Source organism: Cupressus sempervirens, chromosome 9 (genome assembly GCF_028749045.1).
Source record: "Cupressus sempervirens isolate cs-2001-9-10 chromosome 9, ASM2874904v1, whole genome shotgun sequence".
NCBI lineage: Eukaryota > Viridiplantae > Streptophyta > Pinopsida > Cupressales > Cupressaceae > Cupressus > Cupressus sempervirens.
This window is the reverse complement of record NC_143126.1, coordinates 577,044,246-577,061,931: the sequence shown is the minus strand read 5'-3', so window position 1 is coordinate 577,061,931 and position 17,686 is coordinate 577,044,246. Positions and strand designations below refer to the sequence as shown.

Genomic DNA, 17,686 nt, shown 5'->3' with positions numbered 1-17,686 from the left:
CGCTGCTGTTCCAGGGGAGATCATAGCTTCTTATGGTTCAACGCTGCCTCTGCATTATTCACACCACTGCTCAAATATGTATACCAAGTTGACAAACACAGACCAAAATTGCAGAATACCCAACCCCAGCCAAGGCCATCCCTTTTTCCTACCAATTTGCAGTCAAAGTAACAATTGATTTCTAGCTCGATACCACCCAGACATGGACCTATTTGCAGATCACTGATTCAGAGAAAACAATACACAATTCACCAATATAAATCATTGGCTCAAAGTGCAATGATTTCAAGATAGATATCATGTCAGCTTGAAGAAATATTCTCAAACCCTCATCACCCAATTTCATTGAACATAAGCATCATGAATGAATTGCTTTCTCACAAGGCATTGCTTTTATAGTAATTAAAGATGTCTTCTTCAAGACACCAAAAGCAAGTAGCTTCTCTCGCACACATTTTACTAAAGAGCCTTCATCAATACACTTTTCAATTAGAAGCCTTCATCTAATAACTTTGAATTATTTATAAAAACTTCCAAGCTAAAAGCTTCATGAAGACACTTTTCACTTAAAAGGCTTCTTCAACACGCTTTTCGTTGTTTTTAAGACTTAGGATTATATTCTATGTGAATAAATGATTAATACCCCCACTAGGCACCCAAAAACAATTTATAAAACTTAAACTCAATATACACCATTGAAAGTGCCAATACCATCACCAACTGAATATGGCACCTGGGTGCCTGCCAGAAATGGAAATTGCCATCACTGACTTACTAAAAATAGTAAGTCGATACCATTGAAAGTGCCAATACCATCACCAACTGAATATAGCACCTCGGTGCCTGCCAGAAATGGAAACTGCCATCATTGACTTACTAAAAATAGTAAGCAATCACCATGAACCCTCTAAACATCTTGCCAGACCACAAGGATCACAATGATGGACTGACATCACTGGTTACCTGCCAACTGCTAAAAATAGGGGACAATACACGGCTGACTAGTTTTTATATTAGTTTAACTAGTTTTTTTTGGGCTTTGGACGCCTGTGAGCAACTATTGCTTAGTGTAACTACCATTTCTTTATTTTCTGTAGCTCCATTGAGCACTTTGATTCAAAAAGCTGTTTGACCTTCTTAAGAGGTTGAATTCACTAATGCAATTTTGTTGACCGCTCTTTTTAATTTTTATGTAATCAATTACAAATTTACAATCTGATGCGGAGACATGAAAACACCCAATGCAATAACCAGTGTGTATCTCTTTAGTGACTGCCGATGCTTCCAAAACCTGATTTCTCAACCATTAAATTCCTCATCAAAGAACCGAAACAAGAACATATAAAATTCCATTACTAATGGATGCTCAAAAATTGCTTTTCATCCAGGCATTCAGTTAGATCTTTGAAACTGAATAACAGGAGATAGGAAGAGATTAACATCGTGAAATATGAAATGCAATAGACCCAATGAATTAAAATACATTTCATTATCAATGATGATATCGATGGCTCTCTGGTTAGAAACCAGAGAGCCCGATTTCCTTTCACAATCTCTCTCTTAACTCACTCACCATCGACTCCCCCTTTTGATTACATAATCTTGTCTATAAATAGACAATTCTTGGGTAGTTACAAAACCAACCTTGATCCTTCCTATTCCTATTCGGCCTTTTCATTACAAATTTCATAAACCTCTTAGTTGAATACATTATAATGACAATTTAATAATTCTATCATTGTTTGACATGGTTTCATGAACTTTTGAAACTAAATAAATATTGTCTTAAAAATATGAAAATTGATGGTGGACATGGTGCCCCTGCACCACAATCCCTCTTAAGTGTTTGTTTATTACTTGGAGATTTTACTAAAAACTTATTTCATTTCATTTTGGTCTATGATTAGAGGCAAACATAATGACTTAAAGGGCTTTTTCTTGTTTCAATGGGTCAGTTTTCTGTTATAAGTTGGTCAGTTGGCATACATTATAACACGAGTCTTGTATTATGCACTTAATCAATAGGGATCATCTAAATAACATTACATGTGCATCGGACATATTATCTTTTGCATTGGATAAATATACAGGGTGTAGCTAGATTCTCTTTGGTTGCTTGAAATGGGAGGGTAAAGGAAAATTTTAGGTCCCAAACAGGTCATCATGAAAGGTTTGGCATATGCAAGGCTTCCTTTAAGGGAATAATTTCAAAGAAGTCACTACAGCTGTACCATAGGTACGAGTATCATGACTTCCAAATGCCATAATTCTTTCCTATTTATAGTATTCACTATCAATCAAAACCTTGCATGATGCATTGAACCACAAATTGGTATATTTTTCATCCATATCAGTTGTAATATGTTTGTTTAATCATCTGTCTGTATTTTTCCAACATTTAATACACAGCACTTCCTCTTTTGGCTTTTTTAAATACGAATAATAATTATCAAATCAGTCCTTGGCTCATTTCATATTAATCCATTGTCATAGTTTCTTACAGTTTGTCCATCCATTGGGGTGAGAATCGCAGGCTTTTCTATTAATGACATTATGATTCTAGAAGTTCTTGGAGTTGATGATAAGGATTATTCTCAACATTTTTTTCAAGGCTTTTATGATTCCATAGTTCTTATAGATCAAGTTTCTTTTATCTATATCTCTCTAGGAATATTAGTACACTAGAAGCTCAGATAGTTTGATCAGTCAGTCTGGAGCTTGTTGACCATAATGGAATAAAAATCCAGAGAAGCAATGGAGTTCTCTTTCGGACAAATATATTGGACTCTGAATCAAACATTAGTATACTAAGTGATATTCTTATTCAGTAATGTCTAATTGGTATATCTCTGTTTCTTGTTACACTATGTATAGGAAATGTTTATGGCAGGTTTACTATATAATGATGTTCTTGTAGCCATATAAAATCATTATCTACAATATATCAATTTTTTCATAACAACATTATTTCTTATGAGTTCACATCTAAATAGATTATGCACACATCTTAAGTTTTTGATTGAATCATTTGTTACTGTGGTTCTTTTCTTTTTTCTTTTTTTCGATTTCAACCTTCTGCTTCAATTTTTCAGGCCAATTTATGCTGGAAATGCTCTTTCTACCATTCGTTATGTTGGACCTGGCCCTTGCATGATGACAATTAGGCCAACTTCATTCCCTTTTTTATCAGCCAAATCAAATTTTGATAAAGTTCCAGTTTCAAATATTGATGTCTCAAACCTAGATGCAGGTTTGTTGTTTTTTCATGCTCATGCCAATCGAAAGAAAATTGTTTTCTCTATAAGACATGCTTGTAGCACTTGTTATTTATGGTAGGGTTGAGTTTCAGAAAAGGAAGCAGCTGTAATGCAAAATTATTGTTTTAAAAAAAAATGTTTATTTTAGTTATTTATTTATTTCATATGTAGAGCAAGAGATTTCATGGAGCCAATTGAGGTGGAGAACCACCTGCTTTTGTTTGTCAATCCTTATCATTTTGTAATCTCTGTTGAAACATCAGACTCGTGTTGTTGTTGGTACAAATAGTTATTAATGAATGATTAGTGTGTTTGAAGGGGTAGGCAGTTGGGTAGTTCATTGGTCACGACATTTCGTTGCAACTCTTCAACATTTTATATTCTTATGTACTTGTATCTGATCATCATTGTGAATGAAGGAATGCTGTCGTTGTGAGTCTAAACATATGAATGTAAGCATTTCCTGAGATTAATAAAGAAGTTGGTGAGTTCTCTGATACTGTATTGTGTTGCATCATATTACTTTATTTACTATCTGTTTTGTATGTGTTAAAACCTGTTACTCAAATCAGTAAACATTTGGCATTGTTGCCTTTAAAGAATCTGGGAGTGATGGAGTGGTAGCTGGTGCAGGACGCATAATGGGACAACCCTCAATGGAGGAAGTACCCACAACATAGACGATACATTTCAGGAGTTGTTTGAGGGATAAAGAGCATTGGCGTCTGGCTTCATCTCATTACTGCAAGTGTCGAGAGAAACTCGTGCGGAGAGAAGCTATGGAGGAACAAGTTCCCAAAAGTGTAGTGTGGCACTCCCTTGGAGTAAGCCCTATTGTGGATTGGTTGACAAGCAGGCTTCAACGATTGTTGGCACATACATTCTAGGTGCTGCAAAACGCACATGAGGAAGTCAACCGAGAGAATATATGACACCAAATCCTCTTAAGGTTTGAGAAGAATAGGCAAAGGGAAACAAAGGAAAGGAACAAGAGTAGAAGATGACAAGGAAACCCTTCAAAGAGGAGGGAGTAATGCCAAATTTGTTGAACTAGACAAAAATCAGAAAAAATATATAGATGAGTTTGAGGCTATTCAGAGGGCCCAAAGACTCAAGGAACAAGTAGAGCATCGAAGACGACTAAGGAGACTTGTTGGGGGAAGGTCGCATGAAAGGTTACTTGAAGGAAACCAAGTGGGTGCCACAAGAATTGGTCAAATTGGAGACGCAAAGTATGGTACAACACGGTACCATATGGAAGAGGCTGAAGTAAAAGACAAAGATATAAATCATGACAGATTTTAGAAGACACTAGAAGCTGGTTGGGAAACCTCACTGTCACACCAAGGGAGGAGGCATGAAGGGTTCGAGGGGGACAAAAAGAGGCTGATGACGGTGGTGCAAGGGATACCAGTGTATCTACGAGTGTCAGAGGAACACAAGGGCATTACAACCAAAGCGATGTATTTGGCTCTAACATATCTATTTCTAGAACCCACACTAAACTGGTGGTAATAAAAATTGTCATGTCTCAAAAACAGAAATTGCCAAAATCCACAGGCAATAGGAAGGAAGACTCAATACACCATTGTAGAACTTGTGAAACCTTTTGATCTGCTAATGGGTTGACAAACCAAGATGAGTGGGCCAAGCAATTCTGAACCACATTGATGGAAGTGGCGATAGACTGGTACTCAAACGTGGATAAAACTAAAGTCACCTTGTGGACAAATTTAAAAGAGTTTTAGATAGACTTTTCACTGCTACAAGATGATAATAAAATTGTGGTAGAATTTTATAGTACCAAACATGCCAAGGATGAGACCATTAGAGCGTACAATTAGAGGTTGAAGGAGTTGTTGGGCAAGATGGGCAACCAACCAATGGATGGCCTGAAGAAGTGGTGGCTCATTGAAGGGTTGAGACCCTCATAGAAAATGAAAATTGTGCCCCCACTATCGTACGTAGATGCATATGATAGAGAAATAGACCTGGAAAATGAGAGCACGATGGCTAAAAAGAAGAAACACAGGTCATTAGTCGAGGATGACAATTCCTCTACACAGAGCAGCAGCGAGGAATCAAGTAGTAAAGTACAAGCCCTCCAAAAGGACATGCTAGGAATTATGCGGGAATTCAAGCCCATAAAGGCCAATGGGTGTAGGAATGAGGATGAAAATTTGTGGTGTATGAAGTGTAAGGAAGAGGGCCACACCAAGGGCGCCTGCCAGAAGACCTTTTTTTGACATTTACCAGATTATGGGTCACTCCACTAAGGAATGCCCATATAATATGAAGACAAGAAAGTGTTCACCCAAGAGCCCTCCACATCCACAACGATGACCAACCTTCAGGGAACTAACACCACGCTGTTGTCTGGTAGTTACCAAAACAACAAGCGTGGAGGAAGGAACAAAAACAATAATAATAACAATAACAACAATAGTTGGAGCTACATCCAATATGATGCAAAGGGAAGGCCAATGATCCACTACCACACATGTAGCTAGTGGGACATTTTGCTCATGATTGCCTGAGGGAAGAAATGCCTCAGTAATGCGCAGATGGTGCAGACTAGGAGACCATGAGGATGCAAGTTATCCAAATTCTAGTGTCAACTTGTTGAATATTGAAAAGGTGAGCAAAAGAGAAGGTATTGATGATCACTTGTGCATAGCCAAAGGTCATGCGCCTTAATATTTGTACAAAGAAGCAAAGAGCATGGGATGCTAAGGCCGTTATAGAAAAAGAGATGATGGTTGAGAAGAGTGAGACACACAGAATGGAAAGCACCTCACTAGAGATGGAGGCTGAGCAGAACATTTTGTGGCAAATGATGTGGATATAGGTTCTAATCAAACTCAAATACCTTTTCGAGACAGTGCTGCAACTATGCACAACCCTTTTAAACACTGTACGGGTTCCAAACTACACGATACATTGTGCATGGCGTACAAATGGGTTCATTGGCCCTTATACAGACCCGATGTTGGGCATCAACATTGGGAGACATCCGAAAGTGTATTCTTGGCACCATTTTGACAGATACCATCATGGATGGGGGGTCTAGTGTTAATGTGCTTCTTGAGGAGATGTGGAAGAAGTTGGGGAAACTTACACTGTGGCTACCAATCTTTTGCTTGGTGGGTGGAGACCAATATGACATTAAGTCGATTGGGAAACTAACGACGTAGAGAGTAATGATCGACACTCAGCCGTTTGTGCTGGACTTTTTAGCTATTCCACTTAATAAGAAGCACTATGGCATATTCCCCGAAAGAGGGTGGTTGGTGGCAACCAAGATGAACCATAATTGGAAATGAAATGCTGATTCCATGGAGAAAGTGGGAGAAAGTTCACCATTGACCTCAAGACACACATGGTGATGAGGGCTTGGCATCCTCGTTAGAGTTAGAGTTTGAAGGAGGTACATAGAGAAGAGATGAAGGAAAGCAACAGATGGAACCTCGTAAGGAAGGTATCTTGGAATTGAAAGGCTGTTCAGGATGACCTAGACTCAATGAATGACCTCTTGCATTGGAAAATGGAAGATTAGGAGTTGTTCCATTGCAACATGCTCAAGGTAGATGAAGGGTTGGAGAAGGATTTGTTCCCTTGAGCATACAGAGAGTACACCGAAGGCGAGGCCCAAGTGAATGAGGCACCGGCATATCAGTTTGACATGATGAAGCCCATTCAATGTGAGGAACCTTTATTGAAATTAATCTACCTCAGTGATGAGGCTAATCCAAGGAACATCCTAATGGGCTATGAGTAGAACCTAGTTGTAAAAGTGGCAACACTTAAGATCTTAATGGAGTATAAAGATGTATTTTCTTGGACGTATAAAGATTTAAAGTGACTCCAAAGTTGTACGTGTATCACATTCCATTGGTACCTAGCGTCGTACAAGTTGAAAGAGACTGTACAAGATGAATAAGAAATGTTGCACGAGTGAATAAAGATCGAATGAATTTTGGACATGGGTATTATTTTCAAAGTGAAGACAAGTGAATGGGTCTCCCATAGTTAAATCATTGAAGGAGGTGAACCAAATTGAAATCTATGTAGACTTTTGATGCCTTAATGCAATCGCAGTGAATGACCATTTTTTGATTCCCTTCACTGATAGCTTTTTAAAGAAGTGGTAGGCTATGAAATGTATTCCTTCATGGATCGATTCTTAGGATACAATTAGATATCTATACCTAAGTAGGATATGTTCAAGACTACGTTCGCGGTGGAGGATGTGTACACATATAATAGGTGCCCTTTGGACTCGGTAATGTACTAACAACGTTTCAAAAGATCATATTGCACATATTTGATAAAATGTCTATTGGCAATTTCTCAGTCTTTTTGGATGATTGGTCAATCTTCAGTGTGTAGGACACACTTGGTGGCTCTCATGGAGTGCATGGAGAGATGCAAGAGAGCAAGAGTGATATTGAACCCGAAGAAATGTAGGTTTATGGTACCACAAGGCAAGTCGTTGGGGCAAATCGTATGCAAGGCAAGTTTGAAGACAATCCCGAACAAGGTATGGATGATTGTAGAAATGAAAGCATGTACATACATTACAGGGGTCAGATCTTTCTTGGGACATATAGGGTACAACTGGAGGTTTATCAAAATCTTTGCTCAAGTATCATACTCACTAGACAAAGTTGCATGGAAGGGAGAGTCGTACACCTAGGAGGTGACATAGGAGGAAGCATTATAGGACCTGAAGACAAGGTTGCTTGGTGCGCCAATATTGGCATACCCAAATTGGGACAAGGAGTTCCATGTGCATGTGGATGCGTCCAACTTTGCAATTGGAGACACACTGATGCAGGTGGGAGATCATGACCTGGAATGCCCTGCTTACTTCACTAGTAGGTTGTCGTCTAAGGCTAAGAAAAATTACAACATGACAGAGAGAGGGTCTCTTGGAATTCTGTACACCGTTTACAAATTTTTCTCTACCGGTTGGCAATGCCATTCACTTTTAATGTGGATTATCAGGCTTTAATGTGTCTCGTCAATAAACCTGTAATACAAGGGAGAGTAAGAAGATGGTTTGCTACTTTTGCATAAGCTTATGTTCACCATCATTGTACGACCAGGAAAGAGCCATGTAATTGCCAACTAGCTCTCCCACATCAAGTCTTGGAGAACTGCTAGAGGGAGAGGATGATGATCTCCAAATGCGCATTTGTTCCATATCGCAGTCTTGCTAGCATGGTACACAAGTATTGGCGAGTACTCATTAACATCCTAGTTCCTGAGGGATATGTTGCTTGGAGAGAGAAGTTGGTCATGAGGAGTATAGGTCATTCTAGTTAATCAATGGATTGTTGTATAAGATGGGACCAGACTAGGTAGTTTAAGGGTAACTCATGGAGAAAGAAGTCAAGAGTGTCCTTCTAGAGGCACATTAAGGTCTGACTAGTGGGCACATGAAACCCAACACTAGGGCGAGGAAGGTGCTTCTTGTAGGTTTGCGTGGCCTACATTATACAACAATGCAAGGGAGTGGATCATCAATTGTGACGCATGTTAAAGGGTTGAAAAAACATTAAAGCGAGACTTCGTGCTAGTGTTACTAGCCTCAAACTCGGTTAGGCCCAAAATTGGCTCAAACTCAGACTCGACAAATTAAAAAACCCATGAAATTCAAAGATTTTTAAGGATTTAAAGTTTTTTTAATGCATCATTTAGCCAATTAACATTAAATACACAATAATTGAGATAAATAGAAGCTACTTTGCACGCATATACAACTTTCCATAGATCACGTAAGCATAAATGATTTTTTTTGAAATAAATTACTTAAAGTAATATTGAATAACATAATAGAAATATGAAATATACTGTAACTGTCAAATGTCTACAATATTAATGGAATATGCAATCCATGGAATTAAAAGTTCAAAACATATGTCAAAAGAAAGGCTCATAGTAGCCTATGTCTTCCTATGAGTATGCCTAAGATAGGTTATGGAAGACTCTAGAGCTATCCTCTCTCCTTGTGTCTGAGGTTGAATCTCAGTGACATGCTCATCATGATCATCCTCCTTATCCTTATACTCATCCTCATAATCCTCATCATTAGAGTCGGATCGTTCACTCTCAGCCTCAGGGTTCTGCACTAGGTCTCCTCATGCTCTAGCCTCCTCCGCTGCCTTTGCCTCTTGATCCACCTAATCAACTCACTCCAAGTCTTCATCACTAAAGATAGGATCACCAACCTCTGTGTTCCATCCTGCTTGCATATGAAGCTTTTCTAATACAATGGGAGATGTGTGAGTGCCCAAAATCTGTTTGTGATGGAAGAAAAAGTTGTAGTGAACAAAAACAAGATCATTCAACTTTTCTCCCAACCTGTTGCACCTCTTCGAGTGTATATGATCAAACATACTCCAATTGCATTCGCGTCCTATAGCACTAGATGGCTGGCTCAAAATACGAACTGCAATCCTCCTTAGATTTGACACCTTGTTGCCAAACTTCTCCCACCATACATTTGAAACAAGTTTTAAATCAGTTCTATAAATTTGACTTTATCAATCTAGATTCTAGATTCTAAAGTGGTAATAAAATAGAAATTAGAATTTGGAATCATAGATTTTTACCAGGCATTAGTTCTGCCTAGTTTTTCTTGCATAAGTCTCGTGCAAATAGGTTTGCTTTGTTTTACATCTCTATCTTATGGACTATAACTGTTCCAACATTTTCATTAAGTGACATTCTTTGTATGATAATATCATAGAGACCACTCAACACCTCTTCATTAGCCTTACAATTTGGGCTGAATTGGTATCTTGGATTTATAGGCCTATGCAGTAGATTGTGCCATTGCTTATCAATGGCATCCCATATGGGACCATATATTTTCATGATTCTCTACTTAAGAAGCTCAAATGGCCTCTCTTTCACTATCCATGCCCTTATAAATGTAACCCATTGAGGGCTTCTCTCCATCAACAATCCATAGGATAACAATAAGATGCTCCATGAACTGCAATCATTGTGAAAAGAAAAACATCAAGCTTTTAAGTTTTCCATTTAAAAATGAACAATGTGAATGTCAATGAACATGAACAAGTGTTTAAAACTTTAACAAAAATAGTGAAATGAAATAAAAATGAGCACAAAAAGGAAAATTATTTCCACAATCTCCTTTGCAAGTTTCCAAAAGCCACTCTCATCAAAATCCGATCAACCACCTCAACTGCTGCATTGAGCTTTACATATGATGAATTTGTCCACACCTCACATACAAACATACCTTTCAAGCAAGCCTTTGCGTCAAGAAAAGATTTCAATGTGAGAAAATTTGTTGCAAATCTAGTGAACACTGGATGAGACAACTCTTTTCTCTTTGTGTGTTGCCTCATAAGGTTGAGAATCCAAGCATGATTATATACGAACTTGCAAATATTCCTTGCTTGCACTACACATTTTTTAATCCAAGGAATTTTACCTAGATCCTCTAACATGAGTTCAATGCAATGGACAACACAAGGGGTACAAAACAAGTGGAGGTGCCTCTCCATAAGAAGTTTACCAGAAACAACATAATTTGATGCATTATTTGTCACAATTTGCACCACATTCTCCTCACCCACTTATTTCAACAATTCCTCCATTACCTCACAAAGATACTCAACGTTTTTGGTCTTCCGCAAGGCATCAATTGATTTCAAAAACATTATAGAACCTGAGAAAAAATAAAGAAATTTAGTACAATCACAATCATCAATCAATTTGCTACTAACTTACTAAATTCTAACTTTCTAAAAACAATATCGAATTACCTGATGAGGAGACAAGAAAATTTAGTAGTATTCTATTTCTTCTATTAGTTCAACCATTGGTCATGATGGTGCAACCCTTCACGACCCGTACTTTATGCTGCTCCTCAATTTCAACGTTTACATCAGCAATACGATGGGTCAAAATAGGACCTTTTAGCTCCTCATCATTAGGGGTTTTGAACCTCAGACCACAAACATTAACATTATTTATGGCTATTTGCCAATAAGAAGACCTAAAACAAATTAAATAAACAATATAAGTATACTTATTATGCAAGTGAGAGAAGAGATACAAATAAAAAATTAAAAGTACCTTGTATTGAGTAACAATGATCGTTTTCTGCAAATGTAATAACATTGCTATTTTTTTTGGTGTTTTTCCAATTGCAGATTTGAATGTTATATAAATCTTCGTAGAAGAGACATGCCTCTTTGATAATTTATAAATTAATCATTAATTAAACTATATATATATAAGTAGGTATATACTAGTGTTTGTCTTATTTATGATTAACCAATGACCATAGAGGGATTATCTCTAGGTTAATTCAATCCGACAGAAGCTACAACCTTAACACTCCCTCTTAGCTAGGGAGGATTGCTATAGAACATATTATGCTCTCAAGCATATAGAGATATCTTCTCAATGTGATGTTCTTGAATGACATCTTTAAGGATATCATCATATATTCATCAAAATAGATGTTATCTTTCAATATTATCTGAAGTATGATTTAACAACGAATATCAACCATAAGATATTTATCAATCTCATATTGTTGTGGTATGTGCACTAGCATCAAATCCGTGATGCTTACCAAGAGAATAAGTTATAGCCTAGTAGGATATGAGTACTGGGACAACAGCTTAATGTAGTCTATCACATAACAAGTAATCAGGGTGTCATAATCACTATCATGACAAGTATCTTGACTTCCGGCACAACTTAATGTAGTAGGTCATAATACATTCGTTATCATCATATTTGATACTTCAGGACATCAACTTAATGTAGTCAATCATGATAACATGTCAAGCTATTGTTAAGATCAAGATCATTACCTGTCATGACATAATCGACATATGCAAAATAGTAGCCACCATGAATCAAGTCAGAGGGTGGAACAAGGGCTTTCACCTCAACTTCTTTCTCACAGAGAAGAATACATTACAAGGAATTTCACTTAGAACTTCTCCCTTATAGAGAAGATAACATTCACAAGGGTTTACACCCCAAAATTCTCCCTCTGAACAATGATCATGGGAAGTCAAGGACCTGTAGTCACTCCCTTAGAGGTTCTCTTTGCCCAAGGATGCTTGTTGGACTCCCTCTCAATTTGATATCAATGTTTCAACTTTTTGGTGACAAATTGTTACTTCCTCATGATGTATACTAGAGTAAGCCCATCAAAAATCATGCAGTCACACATGTATTTTTAGACTCCATCTGAATATCAATCTTTTGAACTCCTACGTTGCCTTTGTAGAAGTGTTAGACTCCCTCTTAATGGAAGAATACTCGTAATCTCAATCATCAAGAATATTAGATGAGTAATGAATTGTAGATCACAGCTTCTTTCGAGCTACTTTTATAACATTAAGTCTGCACAATATTTGGTAGCATGTGTAAAGTACCAACCTTTTCCTGCAAGACGAAAAAGATCAAGGAAAATAGCTCTTATTGTAGGTATAGAATTACAATTAAGAGAGACTACAATGAGTAGATAAATATACAAATAAGAATACTTGTTTGCACATGAGGGTCCAAAGACAAGTGAGAATGGAACATTTGTTATTATACCCTTCCACAATGTAAATTCCCAATTATTCCATTGTTTATAATTTCTAGTCACTATCAAGACTAATGATGCCTACAATGGATTTTCCAACTCCAATGACACTTTTGCACTTTGAAATCAGACAAGATGTATATTTGATTTCACAATATAAATCATCTTGATATAATGCTTGATTACTTCTTCAAATGAACAACACTTCGAATGCATATATGAATAGCATTTTGCACTTCGAATATGAGCAGTGAATGTCAAATAATCAAGGTTGATCTCCAAACGGTCTATGCTTTGAGAATCTAATACTTCAAATATATATATATATATATATATATATATATATATATATATATATATATATATATATATATATATATATATATATATATATATATATATATATGTGCGAAATGGACTGCAGTTCAAATAGATCTTAGGTTTACACTTCATCCGTAATCCTTAGGTTCTTTGTAATGTTCCAAAGGCAAACTTGGCCTGAAGGCAATTGATTTGAGAGACTGAGAGGCTAAGAGTATGTTATCCTGAGAGACTTGAGAGATTGGTGTGGCTTGAGAGATAACTGGCAATGCCCGTACGGTGGCAAGGAATTGGTCCGTATGGTTAGAGTGGAATGACAATATGGTGGTAAGGAGGCTTCCGTACGATAGATGGGGGGGTGGCCGTATGGTGGTATCAAGTTTCCCATATGGTGAGCAGAGGGTGGCCATACGGTGAGTAGAGTAGCCGTACGACAGAGAAACTATGGATGTCATACGGTAAGTGTATAGAGGCCTTACATGGATGTTGCTGCAGAGGATTGCAAGGTGATGGGTTCGTACGGGGGTGTGAAAGCCGTACAAACGATAGTGCCAGGCAATGGCTGTACGGTAAGGGAGAATGCAACACATAATAGTCGTACAGATGGGTAACTTTGTGGTGTACGGAAGATGTTTCAAGTTACTTCACTTATGATTGTATTCACTAGTGATACCAAATAACGCCAGTACAAGTATGGAAGAACATTCACAAATTGATATAGATATAAGTATTTGCAAATAATGATGGAACTCCAATTTGCCAAATCTGAGCCGAGTAATACACAGGTAGAATAGGGTGAGGGTTGAATCCCATTGAAACCAGAATAAGCCAAATTGGGAAGGTCTTTCACTTCTGAAATGGCGAACAAACAGAGAACCCTAAACAGGAGTTCACAGTACAAAGAAATAATCCAAATTGCATGCCTACAGACTACCTACAAGCCGTGCTTAAATACCTGTCGGAAAAATTTCCGAGGGTGTACAAAGATAGCCGATGGCGACACAAACTAAGGAAACAAAAAATAAAAATGGGTCTGAGATACATTAAATCAATTGGCCCGTGACAAAAGTTTGATTTATTATTTATTTTATAACGGGAACATTACATTCTTTCAACTCCCAGCCTTATAAGTCTTTGCTATTTTATATCACTAATGTTAATTTGATGTAAATTTAAGTGTTTGCAATCTATTTTTGCTTGATGGAAACCAACTCAATGAATTGGTAAAAGAGCCATTGTAACAAATGATTAATTCCAGCAGAGTATTTGTTTAGATGTATTCATCCTTCCCTCTAGAAGTTTTTGATGCAAATTTATTTTATTTTACCATACTAAATCCCAATATGTGGTGGGGTCATGCTACCTGTACCCTTTCCTTAAATTGTGTTGGTCTTTCCATGATGGCATCGACCGTGAGGTGGGTATGGAGAATAGTTTGTAATGTTTTTGTTTGTTTTCTTCAGTGTAACCCGAGTGCGTGCACCTGGGTCAAAAACTCCACACATAGGGTGCGTGTATGTCCCTAGTGCGGGTACTTCGTGCACCAGAGTACCCCCACCGTGGCCAAAACGTTGCCACACCACAACTGCACTAGTCGGAACACCCGGGTGGGACACAGGGATGTAGGTGTAGGGGTGCAGCTAGCGTGTTGCATAAAAATTAAAAGCAAAACTTTTTTGCTTTTGTTCTTTATTGTTTTTTAAGCATGAGAGTGTTTTTTATTCATATTTGAAGAATGAATTTTGAATCTTTCATCTTTGTCATTTGATGATTTCATAGTCAATGGTTGACTTACATGGTACATCGTACTATGTATGGTTTATATTTTTTATTATCATTATCATTATTATGTTTAAAAGTTTTAGTATTTATAATTTTACTAAGTTCAGTGGTCATTGGTAATGGTTATGAAGTTTCAAGTTTCAAGTTTGAACTTATGGTTCGTGAATCGCATTTCAATTTTCTATATTCAACTATATTTCGTATGTTATATTGAAGCATCATTTCATAATTAGCATTTTCAGTCATATATGTATACTGTGCAACCTCCCCTCCACCTCCCCCCTCCGTACCCTGCTGCTGCACCCCGCCGTCCCCAAATTGAGGTCCTTTTTTTTCCCGCAACGAAAACTCGTCCCGATCTCCCCCCACACCGGTGTAACACTGGTTTTCTTCCATCCATGATTTCATCGTGGTTTTGAGTTCCTCTTTTAAATAACATTTATCCCATCTATCTTGTGGTGATGTAGGATCTCTGGGGGGTATTCCCATTTGTTGTTTTCTATCTAATTCTCCCGTTTATTAATTCGAATTATGAATTGCAAAGTTTGTTTGATATCCTGCCTCAATGTTAAGATGGTTTTGAATACCACTTTTGACAATTGCCCTTCCACTGAATAACTAATGCGTTAGTCAGTTTGTTTTATACATTACATGTGGGGTGTCCAGGTAGGATGGTCATTTAAATGTCATGGCTTATAATCTACTAGCGAACCTTGATGGTAATATGAAATGGTATCGCTTTCAGTTATGAAGTATCGATGGGTCTATCCAGTGGGGTTGCCCTTTTTAATTAATTATCCTTCACACGTTGATTTAGACCCATGTAGCAATAGTGATCCACTCTCTATTATCTTGCAGATTGGTACATCAAAGTACAAAACAATAAGGACATTCTTCGTATTTGTGCCTTCATCCATTTCAAACCTCCATGCCTAGTCATTTACCTACACTCTGAATAATCTTTACAATAAGAATCTTCCAACGAAGATATCATTTATGTATCTAATGGATAAGGTGGAATATATTTCAGCAAGTATTTCTTTTTGAGTCAATGTATATCACTTCCCTTATTTGATGTTTGTGGCGGGAGATTAATAACAAGCTTCAGATTACATCATGGTATATAGAGAATTCTGAATTGCAAAATGTAGAAGTCTCTAGTTATGAACATGCTCCAATAATGCTTTATTAAATACTTTTATTATAGCTCCTTATTTTTCTCGTTTTATTTGTCAATATTGATAATCACCTTGGTGTCAAGTTTTAGTTTGTGAATGCTTTTAAGGTGACATAATTCTTCTGAAGAGACTTTAAGCTGGTGTTTATCCACCCATCAATTATGATTGAGTCGAGATTTTCCAGCTGTTCTATTGACTTCAGAAACTTACTTATGCTTCTAATACACTGATTTTCTTCAGTTGCGTAGGTAGATTTGAATTCCATATGTTATTAAAGAAAGAATTTCTGAGATAAAAAACTCAGACATTTCATCGAAATCCCAAGGAGCATACTCGAGTGTGCACAATTGTACCACCGCAACAACAGAGTATTTTCTATCTGGTTTAGATTGTCTGCATAAGGCAAGAATTTGATGATTATCTCTCACTATCAATTTTGCCTGCTGATTTGAATGTTTTCCAATGTTAATTTACTTTGAAGGAAGCATTTCCTTTCTTACGTTTTGCAACCTTGCTCTGATACCATGTTGAGTAACAAGGATCGTTTTCAGCAAATGTTGTTCCAATTGTAGATTTGAATGCTATATAAATATTTATAGAAGGGACATGTCTCATGAAGAGACATGTCTCTTTGATAATTTATAAATTCATCATTAATTAAACAAATTAAATATAACATATCTATCAATATATTATCTATGTTCCCCTAAGTTTCCGGTACGGGGACGGTGGGGGACGGCGGGACGGGTTTCTGGGACAGCAAATTTTTTTGGCGATTTTGGGGACGGGGGGGCAAACGGGGACGGCTATATATATATAGAGAAATTTTAAAATATACATTGAAATTTGTAAACATACATGTCATTCATATGAAACTAAGCACAAAGCATGTCATTTAAACATAATAGAACCATAACATACAAAATTTGAATGCCATCTACGAAATAATATCCGGTTTTACTATTTAACTACCCAATTGTCAAAATGCATATTAATACAATATCAGAGAACATTGAAAAATGAACATTAAGTTATTAACAATTGTCAATATCATAAAACTCATAATGATAAGCATGATAAATCTGAAAATCAAAATCAAAATATGTCCAAAGCTATAGGCCCAAAGGGTAGAGGGCTGCCATAAAGTAATAAGTATCATATTATCAATGTATCATAATCATGTTCATGTTCAACACAAAAAGAAAAACATAGAAAATGAAGCAGACTGCTGCTCCTATTCTGCCTCTACTACCATGGCATCAAAATCAGAGTCCTCCTCACTGTCATCTTCCATAGGAAGCGTAGTCTCATCTAATGGAACCCCAACCAGTCCTGGTGCTGTGTCATCTTCATCTATCTGGGCCATATCCTTAGGCTCAACATCCCATCGCAAAGCTGGTGTTTGCCTATACTCTGGAGTCTGACGATCGACAAGTCGAAGAGCATGATGCACTGTCACTAGCTTCTCCGCTCTTTTAGAGGTAAGTCTATTCCTCTTGATAGAGTGGATAAATGAATATGTGGACCAATTCCCTCTCTGCAGGTGAGGAACTAGC

General features: G+C 37.2%; 1 protein-coding gene across 1 annotated transcript in view; it reads left to right on the top strand.

Moving 5' to 3' along the window:
• ETFALPHA (electron transfer flavoprotein alpha) overlaps positions 1-17,686 on the top strand; it is a 196,103-nt gene that overhangs the window by 67,973 nt on the left and 110,444 nt on the right. The window contains exon 4 of the mRNA XM_089801189.1: positions 3,093-3,250. Within this exon, the coding sequence (XP_089657315.1) occupies positions 3,093-3,250 (158 nt within the window). The remainder of the gene's footprint in view (positions 1-3,092; positions 3,251-17,686) is intronic.